Raw genomic sequence first — 21422 nt, forward strand, 5'->3', positions numbered from 1 at the left:
TGACTAGCTATAGTAGAAAAGCTGAGAAATAAAAAACACCCTCTAACAGAAGCCATTTTAAAAGCATGCAGAAAAGAGGGAGAAGCAATATGGTTCTTCCCTTTAGATTGGGGTTTGTGTCTGTGTTTCAGTTGATAAGGGCCATCCTCATTATCATTTTCACCAATCTCCTCCAAGTTGGTAGACACTGGGGAGACAGCATCTGCTTTTTGCCTCTTGTCGATCCTTTTTAACATATTTGTGATTATTTATATGCCAGAGCCTGTAGTCAAAGATCATGATGCTATTGATCAGTTTTTAAAGCAGTTTTAGAAATGAGTGCTTCCCTTTTAGATTGTCTAAAGACAAACAGCATTCTAAAAGATAAGATCTTTAAAAGATCCTTCAGGACATCTCCAATAACTTTCATGTTTGACTCATATTAGGTAGAATTAATATGAAAGGGAGGATGTGAAAAAATAGCTTGTAAACACCCCATGTCCATCGCATAGGACTAAACATCCAGTTTAGCAGTCGCTGCTGAATCCTAGGCGGCCTATTACAATGCAACCGTTGGCTCCATGCAACAGACCCTCTGGTTCAGCTTCACCTGCAGAAGAATCCTTTTCAGTGATCTACAGACTGCTCCACATGAGCAGGATAGAGGCCAATTCAAGAGACAAGACCACTGCTGCCATCCCATGCACATCCTTTTCAAACTGCAGCTGGGACAGGGCACAGGTCTAGAGGGAAATTTCCAGAGCTTGAGAAGAATTAATGGGCAGTAAAGTTTCTCAAGGGAAGAGGGCAAAAAAAGCTAAAATAAAATAATGCAAAATTCTGTGGACTGCAGCTGGTTTCTTCTGTATTGCTCTGGATACGTTTCTTTTCCCAATATGTAATGTGGATTTTCTCCAACCCCTTCCACAGGTTCACTGTCTTCTTTCCATTCTTACCAGTTCATTAAGTGTAATTAACTGTTCTAAACACACCACCATGCACACAGTTTAATAGTATTGATATATTTTATCTTAAAGACAATTTACTTGCAGAATACAAAAATATGCCCAAGGAGGACATGGTGCCTGTTTTCCCTAAGAGGTTTCCAGTGCCAGGACACAAGAAACAGCAAGGCTTAGCAGAAGCCTCACACGCTCTGCGCTTGAGGTATGGTCCAGAGATCTGCAAGCTCCATATCTTACCTGGAATTAGTGTTTTAGAGATACAGTAGGTGGGCTGAGGCTGTAAGGTGTGTGTGAAGAAGAAGATGTTATTAACTACTGTAGTGGATTGTGGCACAGGGGAGAGGCCCAGAATTTGAGAATGAGCACATGGGTGAAAGAATATAAATAACAAGAAATGAACTGGGCCAACCCTAGGAGGTAGGTCAGCAGGACAAAATTAGTTCAGACAGACATTAAGAGGGGTATGCCCATATCTAGACAACAAAGGACTTCTGTTGCTGCCCTTCCTCCTGGAAAAAGTCCCCAAATTTGGGGGGGAAAAAACTTACTTTGAAAATAGGTGTTTGCTATAGCCAGTTTAGAAAAGGAATGTTCTAGAATCAATGGGGTGGAGGAGAAAATGCCACTGAATTAATGATTCAATACAGTTCCGTCCCCTGAAAGAGAGCGCACGCACAATAGCCTTTGTACTGTCCACACATATCATGAGTTGGCAGGGATTAAAAGCCCAAATATAGAGCTAAAAAGGGCAGGGTGGATAAGGCTGAAAACTGCATGCGTTTCTGAGAGCGTAACATTCAAACAACAGAATGTGCCAGACCCATCCATAAGGACCAGTACTTGGGAGTTAGATGTATGCTATATGTGCTCTCTGTAGCAATTGACTGTATGTGAATTATTTTCCAGCCACAATATTCGAGGCCATTGATCAAAAACAGATCAAGTTCAGCAACTGATGCCTAGCAGAAATCAGTTATACTTCATAGTTGGAATCTCTTTAACAACTGACTGCCACTCGTACACATCTAATACATGTCGGTAATGGGATGGAACAAAAAGTTATTTCTTAACCTAGTTTGCGCCAACCTTGAGCAGAAGCATCACTGTTGCATCTTCTAGCTAATGTAAGTCACCAGGATCAAGGAGACAGAGGCCAGGTGAGATGTTCCCAAATAGGAGGGGCTATTTTTTTTTTATGTGCCTCGTACCAACACAGATGAAATGGGAAAAGGTGATCAAGCCTTCAGAAGAACTAGGAAGCGTGTATCTCCTCAGGCATCCACCTGCTCAGAGCGAATATGCAGAGCTAGGAGCCAGAATCCCTCCTCCAGTTTTTATGAAGAGCTGAAAAGGGCAATTCCGTCCATCCCTCCTTCCTTCAGCTCCCATGGAGAATATCTGATTCTCAAAACAAAAACAGCTGATCATCCATCTAAATCTGAATTGCTATTTCAGTTAGGCTTGCTCTCAAACCAGAATAAGCTCAGAAACCCAACATGCAGCAGCCATAATTCTCTAAGAAATAGCAAACCGTATGAAGTAACTGGTAGCACCTAACTCAGACTAGAACACAGAGCAAACTGAATGGCTTGGTTGTACCCAGGGATGAGGGCATTTCCAACAAGAGGGGGCTGGAAGCAAGCAGCAGAAAATTCCGCCCCCAGTTCACATTACACTCCAGTCAATAACGTAGATTACTTATTGCTCTAGGATCCCTTCCAAATCAGTGGGCCCAGCATCAAAGGGAAGGGCGCTGTAGTGTTCCAGATTCACCGGTCTGTCCATCGTTTCTGTGGGAGGGGGAGTCTAGTGTGTTTACAGTCCTAGTAGCGCCCAACCTTGGCATCTCCAATGCTTCCCCAGACATCAAAGACAAACTCATCCGGGAAGGCAAAATCACCCAGCTGCTCGTCCAATGCTTCTGCAAATTCATCAGGGTTTTGCTTGTCCTTGCCCAGCTCTACCATGGTAGCAGCTGCAGAGGAAGAAAAAAAAAATCAGAAATAAGCATTAATTCCATCCTCAAACACTTTATGGGGCTTTTTTGCACATAGTTTATAGAACTAAATGTCAATATAAGGAAGGACGCAAGGAAACCCTCACATTTATTTCTATTCCTAAGCACAGGAGTAAAAACAGGCAGGATCAGTAGGCTGTGATCAGCCACAACTCACTGCTTGCCTTCTCTTAGCAATTTAGCACACAGATTGGTTTTTTTTTTTAAAAAAAAAAAAAGCTTACCTAGCTCGGTGTCACGGATACCCATGTAGCTCTCCAGAAGGTCATCAACCTTCTCAATGGCCTTTTCCTCAAATGCAGAGGGCTGTGAAGGAAACAAAACCAAACCACACTTGTCAAAATAGCAACAATACTCCCCTTCTGCTAACTGAAAAAGCAATCCACATAACTATACCCAGGAAGACAGAAGTGATGGTGGTTACAGCGCAGCAAAGTACCTTGGTAGAGATAGGAAAAATAAATTCAGAGAAACAATGTGAAAAGATTTGCAAATGTAAGCTTGGTAGAGCAGCCAATCTTTATTACTGCATACTGCTGATTCAGTCATTCCCTCCTCTCGCCACTTCTTCTTCTTCTTTTTTTCTGCCACACAGAATGAGGAAGGAAGGTGAGACATAGAAAGATGAGGCAGCAGAAGTGATGCTTGGTGTATTGCAGGACATCCTTTTCAACAGAGCTTATCCTTGGCTGGAAGAAAGAGCTCCACTTTCCAGAGCTATTTATCTTTCTGACCAATGTAGTTGGGGCCTTGGAATACACACCTGTTCTTCCACGGTGGCTGGACCCTTGGCCCGTAGACGCAGAGTGCCCCTTCCTGTGCCAAGCTGAGCACATCCGCTGTTTTTGCCTCCTTTGGACCTCTGACTGATCATGTCTAGAACAGAATAAGACAACGTTTGCCGCTGTTTTGTTTGGTTTGCACAGCAGAAGCCCCAGCTTAAAAACCAACATAGGAAAGCTTAGTTTCATTGTCCTCAAGCAAGAACTTCATGAAAAATGCTTATTTATCATTAGTCAGCATTATGGGTTCATAATCAAGGGTTATTTTTAAAGTCTGTGGTGTGTCACGGCTGACCCACATTTATTAGGTTTTCAGTAACTTGTTAACATCATAGAAACACCATCATATCATATACTCTGACCCAAACAGATTATTGGCATACTGAAATGTTTATGAATTTAAACTCAAAGACTATCAGTAGTCCAAATCCCCAGCAAAGAACATTGAATCCTTTGATACCGGTGACTGTTAGTAAAAAAAAATGTGGTTTCAAAAATGTTAATTATAAGAGTCTGGAAAGAACACTATAAAATCGTATTTCAAAAGTGTAAGTGCACATGTAGGGACTGTCATTGGAATTGGGAACGCTACTTGGGATAAAATATGTGAGACTACATATACTCTTCAAAATAGAAAAGTTCTGCAAAACATAAAAAAGAATCTGAATTGCAATACCGATCATAGGACAATACACCCGCAACTGGAAGAGTGGAATGTCAGGGAATTGAATTTTTAAGTGATGCTTCTAAAATATAATTACTATCCAATGCAGATCTTTCACATTCATTCCTCACTGATTCCAAATAGGGAAATAATGATAATAACCAAGTGTATTTACCCCAGTAGTAATTTTCATACATGTAGTTGTACAATTTTTCTGGCATGGCCTATTGTAAATCTGAGCATACTTAAAGAATGGAACTTCACCTTAAGGAAAAATTGGAGCTCCTATGCCAAAGATGATGTTGCACCCATCAGACTAAATAATGACTTTTGTGGTCCCATAATACTTTTGCCTTTAGGGATCCTTCCTTCCATTAAAATGGTATTTCAAATTATATTTTATATGATTTGAATGTTTTTTTTTATTTTTATAAAGAAATAAGAATAGTAAATAATCCAAATATATTTTGTTGTTGTTAGTTGCAAAGTCGTGTCTGACCCATCCCAACCCCATGGACAACATTTCTCCAGACCTTCCTGTCCTCTACCATCCTCCGCAGTCCATTTAAGCTCACGCCTACTGCTTCAGTGACTCCATCCAGGCACCACATTCTCTGTCCTCCCATTCTTCTTTTGCCCTCAACTGTTCCTAGCATTAGGCTCTTCTCCAGTGAGTCCTTCCTTCTCATTAGGTGGACGAAGTATGTGAGTTTCATCTTCAGGTTGTGGCCTTCTAAAAAGCAGTCAGGGTTGATCTCCTCTAGGACTGACAGGTTTGATCGCCTTGCAGTCCTAGGGACTCGCAGGAGTCTTCTCCAGCACCATAGTTCAAAGGCCTCAATTCTTTGGTGCTCAGCCTTTCTTATGGTCCAACTTTCACATCCATACAATGCAACTGGGAAAACCATAGCCTTGACTGTACCCACTTTTGTTGGCAGGGTGATGCCTCTGCTTTTTAGTATGCTGCCTAGATTTGCCATAGCTTTCCTCCCCAGGAGCAAAGCATCTTTTAATTTCTTGGCTGCAGTCCCCATCTGCGGTGATCTGGGAGCCGAGGAAAATAAAATCTGTCACTACCTCCATTTCTTCCCCATCTATTTGCCAGGAATTGAGAGGGCCAGATGCCATGATCTTAATTTTCTTAATGTTGAGTTTCAAGCCAACTTTTGCACTCTCCTCCTTCACTCGCATCAAGAGGCTCTTTAGTTCCTCTACCCTTTCTGCTATTAGAGTGGTATCATCTGCATAGCTGAGGTTGTCGAGATTTCTCCCAGTAATCTTAATTACAACTTTTGGTTCATCTAGCTCTGCCTTTCTCATGATGTGCTCTGCATATAAGTTAAATAGGCAGGGTGACAGTATACAGCCTTACCGAACTTCTTTCCCAATTCTGAACCAATCAGTGGTTCCATGTCCAGTTCTCACTGTTGCTTCTTGACCCGCATTTAGGTTTCTCAAAAGACAAATAAGATGGTCTGGTATTCCCATCTCTTTAAGGACTTGCCACAATTAGTTGTGGTCCACACAATCAAAGGTTTTAGCATAGTCAAATATTATTTTGTAATAATAATTTAAGAGTTGCAGATTAATTATGTCTATCATTACTAAATTTTAGAATTCACATTTTTGTGGGCCCTAAGCACTGCACCTCTCGTACCTAACAGATAAGTTGTTCCTGGCACCCATGGTAAATTAGAACAGGGTGCTGCTTCCAGCGGAAGAAAAGGGAAATCTGTAGTTTGCCAACGGATCCGCATCTCTTTAGAAAGGAAAAAGGCCAAAATCCAGCTCTATAATTAACCAAGGAAGCATGACCAAAAAAGTTAAGCAGATGCAATACATGGAAATGTTTGCATATTTAAAGAAAGCTGTCACAAAGACTTTGCACAAGTTACTTGTCATGGTTCCAGGTATCATTGCGTATCTTCTATGAAAAGAATGTGTACTCCTTGACAAATTGCAGTCCCCATTTCCTTTGGATAGCCTTAGCAGACTCTTTCCAACTTCAGGGCAAATTTAGACAGATCCTTCAATTAAGTATAACTTTACCACTGCCAAGGTTTGCTGGAGAGGAATAAAACTGGCACTAAAATTTGTCCTTGCTCACTTCCTATAAACAAGATTTGAAGTGGTGAAACTATGTGCCGTAAGAGTCCTAATCTCTTTGCTATTTCCCTTGTCCTGCAATCTCTTGTGTCTTTTGACATTGCTGATTTGCCATCAATCCAATAGCAATTAAAGGCCTGCCCTTTGCATTTAATTGTCTAAAAATGGTTTGGTTGACTAAACATTAAAAAATAATAATAATAAAACTCAAACAATTCAGTTCAAAGTGATTCCCGCTAGAGTACTTGTAGAATTTATTTTCTGGCTTCCAGATTCATTACAGTGGAAACCATCTTTGTTTTTGTTTTTTAAAGAAAAGGATTAACCCCAACATGTTTTGTATTATATAGAGAAAATTTCATTTCAAAGGGAATAATAATATCAGATATTGTTCTGCAATTCTATTTTGCATGCTTGATAAGGGTCCAAATGAGAAGATTCCATTTACACAGTGATTCCAATTTAACTTGTATTTCGATGGGTTCTTGAGGCAATCTTTTTGCCTTCCTCTCTCCCCAGTCACAAGCGCTTTTCAAATCAGCAAGGGAACTGTTCTTCCTTAATTGTATATGCAACGGAATATTTAGCAACTCATTTTCAAAAACTAAAACTAGTTTCTGGCAAATTACTGCTATTTGTAACTGTCTTATGGAGAATCCTTCACAACTTAATAGAAATGATAAAGGCAAACATGTCTATTTAGCCTTAAAGCTGAGGTATGTTCTACTTCTGGCATTTTTCATTTCTATCCTAATTAGATTACTATAAAAGTTATCTAGAAACAAGATTTAAACAAAGTAAAAACATGTTTCTTCTGAGTCTGATTTTAAATATCTGCCAGACAAGATGGCTTCTGAATATAAGCCTTGAACATGCTGGAATTTTTCATTTTTCTAAGGGGAAGAATGCCAGCTCCCCAAAGAGAATTTTTCTATTATTACTCGCTGTTTTTGCTTACTGTTTGTCTCTCTGAAATCGGATGTTCTGTCCTCTTTCTTTAATTTCTCTTGGGCTAGCAGAAAGCATAACTTTTGATAGGTGAATCCCTCCCCCATTAACCCTTAAAAGAAAAGACTGTGAAGCCAGACTCCAAGTTTTTAAAAATGGGCAAGAGGAGGACAGATACAGAGGTGATTTCAAATCTATCAAGTAAAACATTTCTTTCTTTATCAACCACTGGTGCAAACTATAAACGGAGAGCAAAGTAAGAAATATACTGTAGCTTTAGTTCTCAAATCTAGTACCTGATATTAGTTATCCACTGAAGCAATAAAGTACTCACAAAAAAGGAGAAAAAGTTGACGATTATTTTTATTATATTTGTGGCACTCACTTAGTTGCACCAAACATTTACCTAAATATTTTTCCCTAAAAAGCTAAGTAACCTGCCTACAAATTCAAATCACCACTTTAAAAGAAACTGGTATGCAGATAGTCCTCAACTTACGACCACAATTAAACCCAGATTGTCTGCTGTTAAGCAAGACATTTGTTAAGTGAGTTGTACCCCATTTTACGACCTTTCTTGCCACAGCTGCTTAAGTGAATCACTGCAGTTGTTAAGTAACAAGGCTGTTAAGCGAATCTGGCTTCCCCACTGACTTTGCTGATCAGGAGGTCGCAAAATGACCCCCATGGACACAGAAACGGTCATAAATATGAATCAATCGCCACGTGTCTGTATTTTAATCATGTGTCCACAGGAGTGCTGCAACAGTCATATAGGTGAAAAATGGTCATGAGTCACTTTTTCAGTGCCATTGTAACTCCGGTCACTGAATGAACTGTTGTTAAGTGGTGTACTACCTGTACAGCAATGACTTTTAAGAGCAGTTTTAGGAAGCGAGTGAAACAAACGCTGAAGCTTTCAAATGTATCTCGCTCCCTTAAAGAAAGCACTAAATCTGTTCTAAATTTGGGAGGGAGCACCACCTGTGTGGTCTTGGAAGAAGAACTGGCAGGTTAAAGTTCCAATTTGGATTGGAAGGACACTCTATTCTTGGAATGGAGCTGGATGAGGCATAAATTCTTTGAAATGATGTTTCAATAGTTCACAGTTGCCGGATTGCAAAATAAACACCATAAACTAGATGTGAGGATTACAGCAATCTCTGGGTAAGTATGTTTATCTAGGGCCAAGCAGATTTAAAAATCATATGGGGGATGGGACACACATCTGGAACAAGTAATTGGTCCCGGAGAGTGGTTTTTTCATGGCCCCACGACAGAACTGATAGACAGATGAGAGAAATACTGTCAGAGATGGAGTAAATGTTGGAGAAACAGCTGAAAGATAGTCCTCGACTTACAATCACAATTGAGCCCAACATTTCCATTGTTAAGTGAGGCATTTGTTAAGTGAGTTTTGCTCCATTTTACCACCTTTCTTGCCACAGTTGCTAAGTGAATCACTGCAGTTGTTAAGTTAGTAACCCAGCCGTTAAATGAATCTGGCTTCCCCGTTGATTTTGCTTGTCAGAAGGTCACAAAAAGTGATCACATGATCTGGGGACACAGCAACGATCGTAAGTATGAACCCGTTGCCAAGCATCTGAATTTTGATCACATGATCACGGGGATGCTAGAATGCTTGTAACTGTGAAAAATGGTCATAATTTTTTCAGTGCCATTGTAACTTTGAACGGTCACTAAGCAAACTGGTAAGTTGAGGACTACCTGTATTACCAAAGTAGCTACAAACTCAGAATCTGAAATTGTAAGAAAAGGTAACAGAATATCCCAGAGTGAAAGCTTTGCATTTATTCTATTTAATATTTAGTATTTATCTGATTTGTCAATCGCTTACAAGATACAGGTATAAGAATAAACATAGTTTTGAATACATGAGATAGATACTTATAAGAAAAATAAAAAGAAACAATAGGACAGGGATTGTAGGCACGATTGGTGCACTTATGCACGCCCCCTACAGACCTCTTCGGAAGGGGGTGAGGTCAATAGTAGACAGTCTAAGGTTAAAGTCTTTGGGGTTTGGGGAAGAAACCACAGAGTCAGGTAGAGTATTCCAAACGTTGATCACTCTGTTGCTGAAGTCGTATTTTCTGCAGTCAAGTTTGGTTCGGTTAACCTTGAGTTTCTTTTGCCTCTAGGTCTTCCTTTGTAAAATGAAATTATGGTGGAACTTTATTTGTACATTTTTGTATCGGCTAAAAGCATAATTCCAAATTTAGAAAACAGTAACAGGCCTAGTCTTGATTTTAAGCACCAATATGCTTCTTTTGTCTTTATTTATTTTCAAAAGTACCAACAGTCTATTGGTTCACCTGGTCTGACCTTAGCTACAATGACTCCCAGCAGCCCTTTAGCATTTCAAATAGGATCCTTTCCAAACCTTACCGGTGTTTAAAAATGCTTGGGACTGAGCTGGCAAAGTGACAAACACATACTACATTCTACATTCCTTCTCTATATGGCCTCTTCCTGTATCTTAGCAAAAGAGGGGGAAATATGTAGCATGAGCTATAGGTATGTTATATATACTAACCAATCATGCACTTGAATAGGCTACTTCTGAGGAACTGAAAGCCAAGCCCACATAGGCTCTTTGCTTGTTTAGGCATACAAAGTTGTAATAGTGCCTTTATTTTATGTTTGTCCAAAAGGTATCTTGTAACATGAAATGCCAGGAGATGGTTATGCATTTTCTTATTGCCACAGTCAATGATCATAAAATAATAAAAAAAACATGCCAAAGGGAAAGTATCACAAGTGAAACCAGTTAATAACAACTTTGTGAAACTATTTTAATAGTGTTAACTACACCAACTGAGAATTTGCGAAGCCTAATTATTGGGAGAAAGAATATTGCTTGCTTGTAACTCCTTGGCACCACCTTCAAATGGCAACAGTCTGGCTCTCTTCAATTCATACACACCCTGGGAGGCTTCCAGCATTCCATTAGTCATCAAGTGCAGACCAGTATGTTATGAATTACCACATTTAGAAAGTAATTGATTTGGGGGGGGTGGGGGGAACCCTGTTTCTAGACATGGTGGAATCAGTTTAGTTTAAACATCAAACATAATTTGTCAAGTGATAATTAGGTACTATAATAAGACACACTTGAACCAAAGCTATCCCTCAGGAATCAGCAAATTATTGGCAAATACACATAGGATGCAAATTTAGCAAGTAAGCCCTCCATGTCATGTCTCATTGCTTATTACTATGCTAATGGAAATTCACCAACCTGTGGTCTTCAAACAATACTGCAGGCTCTTGTGAAGGAAACAGATTTCTTTGTACTAGTGATTCCTGCCATTTTCCTTTCCTAACATACATAAAACCAAAACTTAGTCTCTTTCACTTCAGAAAGGCAGAATTCAACCTAGGCAGAGGCATTTCATGATCAACAACTTATATACTAAAAATCACAAGTATAAACTCAAATTGAGGTGGAGGGAAAAATTATTCAGCTAAGTCCAACTCAACAACTACCACTGCAAATTTAAAAGGACACCCTAAAGGAGCCTCTTCTTTGAGGAGCTGGGAATGCACAGGCATAAAAGCTAATAAAATGTTTGGTTATGGTTAGTAGCAAAAGACATGTAGTGAAGCAGACAGTGGGAAAATGTATTGATAGTCTGAAACTGGGTATGCTGGGATCCAAATTTAATTCATTTAGGTAGCATTCTAATATTTCTCCTCTAGCGCTAACATATTTATGTAATCTGTGATGAGAACTTTTTACTCAAAGACCTGCTATGGATAAAAATAAAGTGCTGCTTTAATAACCCTTAGTTGGTGCAAAATCTGAATAGAAGGCTAATAGTTCCTCCTGTGGCTTCTCTGACATGTTTTTCTGTTGCTTCTACTAAAGATTTAGTGGCTAAATGAAAGCAAAGTCAAGAGGAATGGTAATGCAGAAAACTGACTCTGTTGCAAGGAAACCAAGATCACAGAAAGCTGTGCCTCAGAAAGGGCGTTGGTACTTACCTGGTACGCCTGTTCTCTGTGAGCTGTGAAGAGCATCCAGAAGTGGGAGGTGCTTCAGTCTCTTCTGGAAAGGCTGGGCTTAAAACTCCGGGACGCTCCTCCTCCTCCACAGGACACCTCCCCAGCGTCCTCCAGTTTTGCGAAGACTGAGTGCCCAAGTCCAGAACTCATCACCTAATCTAGATCCCTGACCGGAACGGAACCCCACCAGATGGAAAGAAATGGGTGGGGCTGGATGCTCTTCACAGCTCACAGAGAACGGGCATATCAGGTAAGTACTAACGCCCTTTCTCCCATGAGCTGTTCAGAGCATCCAGAAGTGGGACATACCAAAGCTTGGCCTGTCCTTAGGGAGGGACTCCGTCTGGATCGAAATGCACTCCTAAACTCTATGGACCCTCTGCAGGACTCTTCTGCCAAATGAAGCATCCACTGAGGCATAGACATCAATTTTATAATTTCTGACAAAGGGCGATGGTGAAGCCCAAGTTGCCACTCTGCAAATTTCATCTATGGAAGCCCGTGTGGCCCATGCTGCTGATATTGCCGCATTCCTTGTTGAGTGGGCTGTAATGTCCTTAGGAACTGAGATGGACTGGCATTCGTAACTTTTAGCTGTGGTGGTTCTCAACCATCTACCAATGGTCGTTGACGACACCTTGTGTCCTAAAGTAGATGGGTTGAAGGATAGGAATAGAGCCTCAGATTTTCGAAATGCTACCGTCCAGTCTAGATAGATGCTTAATGCCCTTCGAATGTCAAGTCGATGCCATTGATGCTCCAGTCTATGAGATGGTTTCGGACAAAAATTTGGAAGCACCAACACTGTGGAAGACTGAATTTACTTTAGGGGTGAACAATGGATCCAATCTGAGAACCACTCTGTCCGCATGAAACACGCACAGGTCCTTTCTCATCGACAATGCTGCCAATTCGGAAATCCTCCTTGCTGATGTGATCGCAATTAAGAAGACCACCTTATATGTCAGAAATTTGAGACTAGCAGTTCTTAAAGGCTCGAACGGGCCAGTTGTAAGTGCGGTTAACACCTTGTTGAGATCCCAAGTGGGATAGTGCTGAATTACAGGAGGTTGTAAGTTTGCAGCACCCTTAAGAAAGTTGCGGACATGTGGATGGTGCGCTATGGAACGAAGGTCACCCCAGAATATCACCAAGGCTAAGGCTGCCACCTGTCTGTGTAAAGTATTTGGAGATAGGCCCTTGGTCAACCCCTCCTGTAAAAAGTCCAATAATTGTCCTATTGATAGGGCAGTTGGGTCAATCTTAGATCCCCGGCACCAGCGACAGAAAGCGGACCATGTGGCCTCATATATACGATTTGTTGTGGACTGTTTGGATGCTTGTATGGTGGCAATGGCATCCTCTGAAATCTGTTGGGTCCTTAAATGGCTCCGCTCAACCTCCATATGGCTAGGCTGAGCCATTGTGATTCCAGATGAAGTACTGGCCCTTGCAAGAGGGAAACCCTCGGCAGTGGAATTTTCCAAGGTTGTTCTCTCGACAGGTCCTGTAAGTCCGTGAACCACATTCACCTGGGCCAGTAAGGGGCGACCAATATCAATTCCGCTCGTTCCTCCAATAACTTCTGGATCAACCTGGATATTACAGGGAGTGGAGGAAACGCATATAGAAGTCCGGGAGACCACTCACATCGCAGGGCATTGACGGCCTTCACCCCCTGAGTCGGGTACCTTGAAATATACCGGGACAATTGGGCGTTGAGGGGAAAGGCGAATAGATCGATCACCCGTTGCCCAAACCTCCACACTGCTTCCTGGAAGACAGACGGGTGTCGGCGCCATTCTGTCTGATCTATCGTGGCCCTGCTGAGACAGTCCGCTTGTGTGTTTAAGGCTCCTGCTATGTGCTCTGCCTTGAGCGAAAACAGATTGGCCTCGGCCCACTTGAACAACCTGGCCGTCTCCAGCATCAGAAGTTTGGAGTGGGTATCCCCCTGTCTGTTTACGTGGGCCTTGGCTGTGATATTGTCTGTCAAGACCAGAACGTGGCATGATTGGAAAAGGGGTAGAAAACTGCGTAACACCAGATGAACTGCGCGCAGCTCCAACAGGTTGATGCTTTGTGATTGTTCAGAAATAGTCCAAATTCCCTGTGCAGTGTGGGATTGGAAGTGAGCTCCCCACCCTACCAGGCTGGCATCGGTTGTGATCGTTGCCCTGCAAGGTTCCTTGAAAGGACACCCCTTGTTTATCGTGTTTTCCAACCACCAGCGGAGCGATAGGAGAACATTGTGCGGTACCTTTATTTGGACATTGGAAGTGGCTCTTCCGGATTGCTGGAAAGGTAGCAGGAACTATTGCAGATCTCTAGAATGGAATCGAGCCCAAGGCACAATGGAAATATAAGAAATCAGTTTCCCTAACAGTTGAGACAGAACTGCCAGGGAAACCCTCTTTAAGGCTCTGATCTCTCTGGCCAAAGACTGGATACTATTCAACCTGTCCTGAGAGAGAAAAACCTTGCCCTCCACGGTATCTATCACTGCTCCTAAATGAACTAACCTAGTTGAAGGGATCAAATGGCTTTTATCCCAATTTATGGAAAAGCCGTGACCTTGAAGGGTCTCCAGAGTAATCTTGGTATCCAAATTTGCTTGATGTCTGGAAGATGACAAAATTAAAATATCATCCAGATTACACTGTAAATGGATAGATTTGATCCTGAGGGAGGCAGCCAAAGCCGCTAGGACCTTGGTAAAAGTCCTAGGGGTCAAAGCTAGACTGAATGGTAAGGCAATATATTCATAGTGCCGATCACAATAGCAAAATCTAAGCTATTTGTAGTGAGCAGGTCTAATTGGTATATGTAGATAAGCCTCTGTCAAATCTATAGAGGTCAGGACATCGTTCTCTCTGATGCTGAGCAGAATGGACTGGAGAGTAGTCATCTTGAATTTTCGATAAACCAATGATCTGTTCAGATGTTTGAGGTCCAGAATTGCCCTCCAGCCCCCCGAACTCTCTGAGACCACAAACAATAGAGAGTAACAGCCTTGACCCCATTGTTCAGATGGGACCTCTCTAATGGCCCTAATATGCAGAAGATGATTGATAGCCTCCTGCTTCAACGCTCTCTTAATGGGGTCCGTGAACCTAGGGTTCCTAATGAAAAAGGTCAGGGGGGAGGATTAAAACTCCAGCACCAAAACAAACCTAACAGAGTCCCTGACCCAGGGATCAGAGGTGGAGCTGTCCCATTGATCAGCAAACAATTTTAGCCACCCTCCAATGGGAGCTGCTGTCAAGGACTCACTTGGAGCGACAAAAAAATCGGCCTCCGGTACCTCTGGGATTTCTTCTGTTTTGGCCTCCCTGCTGACCTCTATCGGAAGATTCCAACCTATCCTGTCTAAAACTGGGCCTGTAGCCTGATGTTCTCTGCAATCTGGGAACGTATGGGCCTTGATAGTAGGGCCAAAAGGAACCCCTTCGAAACGACTGGGGCGTTCTGTTTTCAGACCTCTGAAAAAGAGGGGGAAGCACTTTTTTCTTGTTTCTATTCTCAGTAAGCAGGGGCTCCAAGACACTGCCAAATAATTTATCCCCCAATATTAGGGCTGATGCCAGCTTGCATTTATGCTTGGTATCCCCCGCCAATGTCTGAGCCATAGCAGTCTCCGTGCTGACACGTGAGATGCTATGGCTCTAGACGAGAATTTGACTGCATTATGGGTGGCGTCGGTGGAGAATTCTGCTGCTGCAATAATCTTAGCAATGTCCTGGTGGGCTCTGACATTTGACACCGGCAATATATCCCTCAAGTAGAAGAGCCATTGTAGGGAGGACCGTGTAAAAAAGGATGCAGCTGTAGCTGCCCTAATGGCCCAGGCATCAGAAACATGTGCCCTATGGAGTGCCAACTCTGCTCTCTTTTCCTCCGATCTCAGGGCTTCCTCGGCCTCGTTGGGAAAGGTTGAAGAAGAGGCCAGTGCCACAATGGGCTCATCCACCTACTGGCGTTTTGAGAAAATTTGAAAACTCTGGTGCCAAATTATAATATTGTTTGTCGTACCCTGTTGGGGCTGGGTAGGATGCTGCTGATGCCCATTGATTTTGTACTAATTCAGCAAACATACGAGGGACAGGAATAGTTTCTGCCTCATTAGCCGGTTGTGAGAATATTAGATCCTCGGATTCGTCCTGAGACCCTGTTGACAATGGATGAGGGCTTGATGTGCCTAGTTTAGCAGTGTTCTTTGCTTTGAACAGTAAAAATTTAAAGAGGTGCGGACGAAAAAGGCCAAAAAAGGTAGGTTGGTCCGGAATGAGGCCTTCGTCATCCAACATTCCTCGTTCTAGTGGGTCAGCCTCTGACAAGTCCATCTGATGGATCGACCCACCTCCATGGGAACATCCTGGTCATCTAATTCCACCTCCTCCCGAAGACCCTGGACTATTATGTCAGGAATACTGGGGAATACCTGAGTTTGATGTTGTCCCATATGCGCAAAGGATCGAGCAGACAGGGATCCCACTTCCGAAGTAGCCGAAAAGTGTCTGGTCCGGATGGATTGCTGAACTCCAGCTGCAATGCCCTTTTGTATTGCCATCTCCATCCACTGCCTCATTTCGATGGGAATAGTCTCAGGTAATCCCTCCTCCTGTCTTAAACCAGCGGCCGTAGGGGTGAAGGTTGCCTCTGGGATTTGCCGGGCAGTGCTCATTGGAGGAGATATGGCTATGGGAGGCTGTCCAGAAATAGCCTGTCTGGGCTGGGTGGATAAGTCCATGGGACTTATGAACTTGGGCCCTGATCCGATTGTTGTGTCATAGCCATCTTGTCCGCCTCCCTGGCCCGTTTCTGCAACTGCCTTTCCAAGGCTTGGTGCTGTCTATGGGCATCCTTATCCGCCGCCTTAGAGGCCTTTTGGGGGCCCACTGACTTATCTCGGGACTTATTTGTCTTGGAGCGGAAGACGCTGTCACCTTCCATTGTGGAGGACTGATTCTCATGACTCTAACTTTAATTTTTTTAAAATAATAATAATAGTTGTTATTATTATTGTTGTTATTATTATTATTATTTGTACTTAGGGATGATGCCTACCCCTGTGATTGAAGGTAGAACGCTTCTCCAGGAGTGTAAGTCTATATATATATATATACACACACATATATACACATACACACACACACATATACACATATGTGCCTATATCTATATGTAAAACTGTGTATATGGGAAACAGTATCTAAGGGTCCCCAACAAGGGAAACCCCCAAGCACTCCAAGCAAGAAATATTCTGGATCCCTGGTCCCCAACAAGGGAAACCAGCTATACAGGGCCTGGATGGATCCTTTCCTGTCAAAAACGTCCCGCTGTTTGAAATGGCACTTGCGGCTTCACCTCAATGTAATGATCCAAAAGCAATTGCAAAAAGAAAAAAAATTCCTGTTTACGAACTAGCCTGCTTATCCAACAGCAGCAAGATAAAAGAGAAATAATCCCAGGGAAGTGGAGTGGGAAGGTACCCAAGAAGGGAAACCAGCGGGGAAGGGCGCCTGTGATATTTAGGCGCGAACTTGAAGCCAGCTGCTGAAAATGGCAGGAAGGCAGAATCTCCGATATTGCCTGAGCAGTTTAACGAGCCGCTGCTGACTCTCTGAATTGTCAGATAAATGATCCTGTTAGTCAAAACGGCAAGAAGTGAGCCGTGGCTGCAAGCACTCCGCCAAGATTGCAGAGATAAGATGATCGGGGAATTAGATAAGCTAATTGCCTGAAGCAGCTGTCTCAGGCTGCCTGCGGAGTGGCAGGCTCCACCAGCCACTAAGAACTGTTCTCAAACTGATCGGGGGGATGACCTAATAGAGCCACAAGCCTTGAAATCGCCAAATTAATTGGGGAAAATTTACAAGCCGAATTAACCCTAGAGCAAACCTGAATTTTGACTAGCTGAATCAGAAAACTGTTCCAGTCAGGGAGTGCACAACCTCTTACCACGAAGGCTGAGCTAAAACTGGGGGACGCTGGGGAGGTGTCCCATGGAGGAGGAGGAGGAGCGTCTCAGAGTTTTAAGCCCAGCCTTTCCAGAAGAGACTGAAGCACCTCCCACTTCTGGATGCTCTGAACAGCTCATGGGAGAATGAACAAATGAGGGCTACAGGGGCCTTATTAAAATTCCATACATACATTAAGCACATGTGATCTCTCTAACAGGCAGCTTCTGTGATCTTCCTAAGACTTAAGAAAATCTCCCTTTGATTAATTTTACCTTGACCTAATTCAGACTGCAGCTATCAGTATATTTTTCACTGCATTGTTAGTCATCAGCTTTTCATTTTCCATCAATTACCAAATTCAGAATTAGCACATCTCAGAATATGGGAAAGGAAAATGAGAGAGAAAGGAGGAGAAAAGATTAAAAAATGTTGAAATATGAGATGCAGAGAGAATCTATTAAAACAATTATGGTATTTATTGAAATGTAGAAACAAACCTGGAATTTGGTTTATGCTTATGAACTGCTGCAAACATTATATTCAGGAAGATATTTAAATATGGCTGTACTGTATGTATAGAGATACTTGCCTCACCCAGAACACATTAAGTATTAAATGTTTATATGACCTGAAGATAGACCAGTATACAGTTTTAATGTTTTAAATTAATTTTCATTATGGTATATTATTGCAATTCAATGTTGCTGTCCAAGTCTTTTATTCTGATTATGGATCAAATGAATTTGTGTATGAATATGCTAAGTTTAATAATTTTGAAAAAAAATATATTGAAAGACGGGTGTGGTTGCTGTTCTATTTTGCACAAAGAAACTAGCAGTATATATTACATTCCATAACACTTTTTTGAGAAAGCAAAAAATATTGTCTGAAACCAAGGCATCAATTTTATAGCTCAATTTTCTTTTGGTCAAAGATACCTGCACAGAAGTGATTCTAGGCTGAATTAATTAGCTTAAAAAAAAACAGGAGAAGAGGTTCCGTTTGAAAACGTATCCATTGTATTCCTGGCTAATAACATTTACACAGGAATGTTGTTAACCAGGAATACAATGGATACCTTTTTAAATGGAACCTCTTTTACATTCAGTAACAGATGAAGAAGTAATAAATACAATGTTCCTGCAGACTAGTAAATATTAATTCAGTAGTAGAGATACAGGTACAGCGAAAAACTGATCCATATACAGCACAATAGCTTCAGCCAATGACGAATTAAAGTGAACTGTTGAAAATCATAATATTTCCCAGAACCATCCAATGAGTCACTCAAGTAGGAAGGAAACTGCAATAGTAGAGGCGGACTGAAGTGATGGATGAGCTGAAGAGCAAATAAGAAATCTGATGTGTTTAGAAATGTGAACACTTAACTTGAAGTAGTGGAAGGAAGCTTTATAAATATTGAGTGAACCAGAAATACACAACTCCTAGATTCTGTAGCGAAAGTGATAAAGATAGCTGGAGCTATTAAATGGAACAGATTCAGTTCTAAAAAAATACTCAGGACCAAATTAAATGGTGTAATAACTAGCCTAACAGAACCAGGACACAGAAATTAAATGACAGCAAGTATTGATAATCGAAGAGGAACCAGATCCTCTTGAGAATAATCAATAAACACACACATAGTCGCCAATGAGCTTCCTGCATGTCTCATCCCAAAGCTCGAATGCTCCTGCTTCATACACAGCTAATGTACACTTCTCAGAATTTTGCTGGACATGCTACTGGCCCCATCCTTCTTCCCTCTGGGTGATCACTCTTCCCTTTGCTAACCACGGTATCCTTTCCTCAGAGCTTAACAAAACTTCCAGATTGAGAAGCAGAGGCCCACAGGTTTTCACTGGCCCCCAAATGTGACACAGTGTAGCACAAAGCAAGGGGTGTGCATGCATGTATTAGTATATGTTGCTGAGTAAGAGAAAGGCAACCTAATGTATGTTTAAGGGAATGAAGATTCTCTTTCACCCTTGCCCACCTGAGCAAAAAGGGAATGAAGATGAGAAATGAGTCATCTCAGAAATACTGCCTGTTTTCAAAAATGTGCAGGATCCAATCTGGGTCAGTCACTGGGGGCCCAGAGATTTTGTCTCCTGAGCTTTGCGACTCGTGCTGGAGCCCATCCTCAGGAAACTTCTCGCTAGCAGACTGTGTCATCAAAAACAGGCATACAGCTTCTCCAAAGCTTTCCTCTTTTAAAAGGTACTGGTCATACTCATCAGCAGTAGTCCTACATCGCTAAGATAGTCACTTAGACTATTCCTATTTGTATCTGACCCATTCGATTGCCTGAAACAGGATATCTCTCGTTCTGTTACTACTGGGCAAGGCTGACCGTGTCAGAGTAAACATATCTTTCCATTGCGGAATATGGGTTGCGGAGGCAGGGGGGAGGGGGGGGGAAACACAAGTTCTTACTGGATGATGCCATCCTGACCTCTGCTGGTGAGAAAATGTTCCTGCGTTATAATTCTAAATGGGACAGATGTACTGTAGGATTTCTCAATTGTGGTTAAAGAGAAAAATATCCTTCTTTCCTGTCTTTGATCAAGTACCAGAAATGTCATTCCATTACCTAGTGATTCAGATGTTAGCATTATTTACATATTATTTCATCATTTTTAGAGAGGAGGACTGTTTCTCCTTTGAATTCTTTTTACCATGGATGGTAAGAGCCAAGCAATGTTTGTACTTCAAGCCCCAAAGGAAGATCGCTAAGAACAATCCTGGTCTTCCTCTTTCTCCTTTCCTGCCAGCTTTAAATTTATATGACTACCTACAGCTTAATTTGGGAAGATATGCCCAAAGAATGACTTATTGAAGGTTAAACTACAGGGAATAGGTTGCCAGAGCAAAGGCAGATCCCTACATATCCCTGTATGTTTTATAGGGTACTTGGAAAAGAGATCCTTAAAGATGAGGCAGCGACAATCTTGTGCAAGTGAGAAAATTCTGAACTACATAAAAAAATCCCAAAGGACCGAAAGCTATCCCCATGCCATGGAAATGTGAATGTTCCATTGGATATCAGGCATTTCCCTTCCTGACCACATCACAAATGACACCATTCGACAACATTTTGGTGTGGCACCAATGATAGAGAAGATGAGAGAAGGCCGGCTCTGCTGATATGGACATGTCCTGAGAGCAGCACCTTCCACCATTGCCAAGACTGCCTACCAACTATAAGTCAATAGCCGGCTACTTTGTGAGCGCTCAAAACCAAGACACCATCATCAAAGATATTCAACCTGTGGGCCTGCACCCTGGAGATGCAGCTGACCGTGCAAAGTGGTGTTCAATGATCTGAAAAGCAAACCCTGCCCTTATGGGAATATGTTAGGAAGAAGAAGAAGATAAAAAGTCCCAAAGGTGCTTTTTTCCTCAAAAGTCAACTGTTTTTTTTATTTAAATGTTTTGTTTCCTCATCCGAGAAGCTTCTTCAGTTCGGAATTAAAACACCACCGTCCCAAGAAAGTCCAGTTGTCTTTTGGTAAAAAAGAACACCTTTGGGACAACCATGACCTGGATGATTGAGAATCTCCAAAGACATTGTGTAAAAAAAAAAAAAGATACACAGAGTTCCAAGCTGGACACAGCAAAATTGGTTCTTATGGAACCAATCCTCCAATCTGGTCTCTAGAGACTTTGTACTATATTGGCATCAAGGGAATCCAGTACTCTTGGTTTCTATATGCACTCTTTTTAAACAGGTTTGTTGCTTCTTACATTGGTCAGCCTAGGAAGTGTGAAGCCCTGAAATTCACTGACGCATGCCAAGCTTAACACAATCAATTAAAAGTGTAATTAAAGCACTCCGTTTCCATACCTGTGGGGTTGGGCGTTCCCTTTCCAGTGGCTGCTGTTCCCAGGGGATCTCCAGCCTCTTTGGGTAATTCTACAGCTAAACTCCTTTCTCAAACTCTGTTGTTTCAGCTGCACATCCCCTGA

General features: G+C 41.9%; 1 protein-coding gene across 5 annotated transcripts in view; it reads right to left on the minus strand.

Moving 5' to 3' along the window:
- Positions 1-985: 985 nt before the first annotated feature.
- GIPC1 (GIPC PDZ domain containing family member 1) overlaps positions 986-21422 on the minus strand; it is a 49002-nt gene continuing 28565 nt past the window's right edge. For all 5 annotated transcript variants that reach the window (XM_087924664.1, XM_026696257.2, XM_087924663.1 and 2 more), the window contains exons 5-7: positions 3725-3837; positions 3186-3267; positions 986-2919 (exon numbers count right to left, since the gene is read on the minus strand). In XM_087924664.1, coding sequence (XP_087780790.1) covers positions 2768-2919; positions 3186-3267; positions 3725-3837 — 347 coding nt within the window. In that variant the 3' untranslated portion in view covers positions 986-2767. The remainder of the gene's footprint in view (positions 2920-3185; positions 3268-3724; positions 3838-21422) is intronic.

Source organism: Pseudonaja textilis, chromosome 2 (genome assembly GCF_049901715.1).
Source record: "Pseudonaja textilis isolate UNSWEBS1 chromosome 2, rPseTex1.2, whole genome shotgun sequence".
Lineage (NCBI taxonomy): Eukaryota > Metazoa > Chordata > Lepidosauria > Squamata > Elapidae > Pseudonaja > Pseudonaja textilis.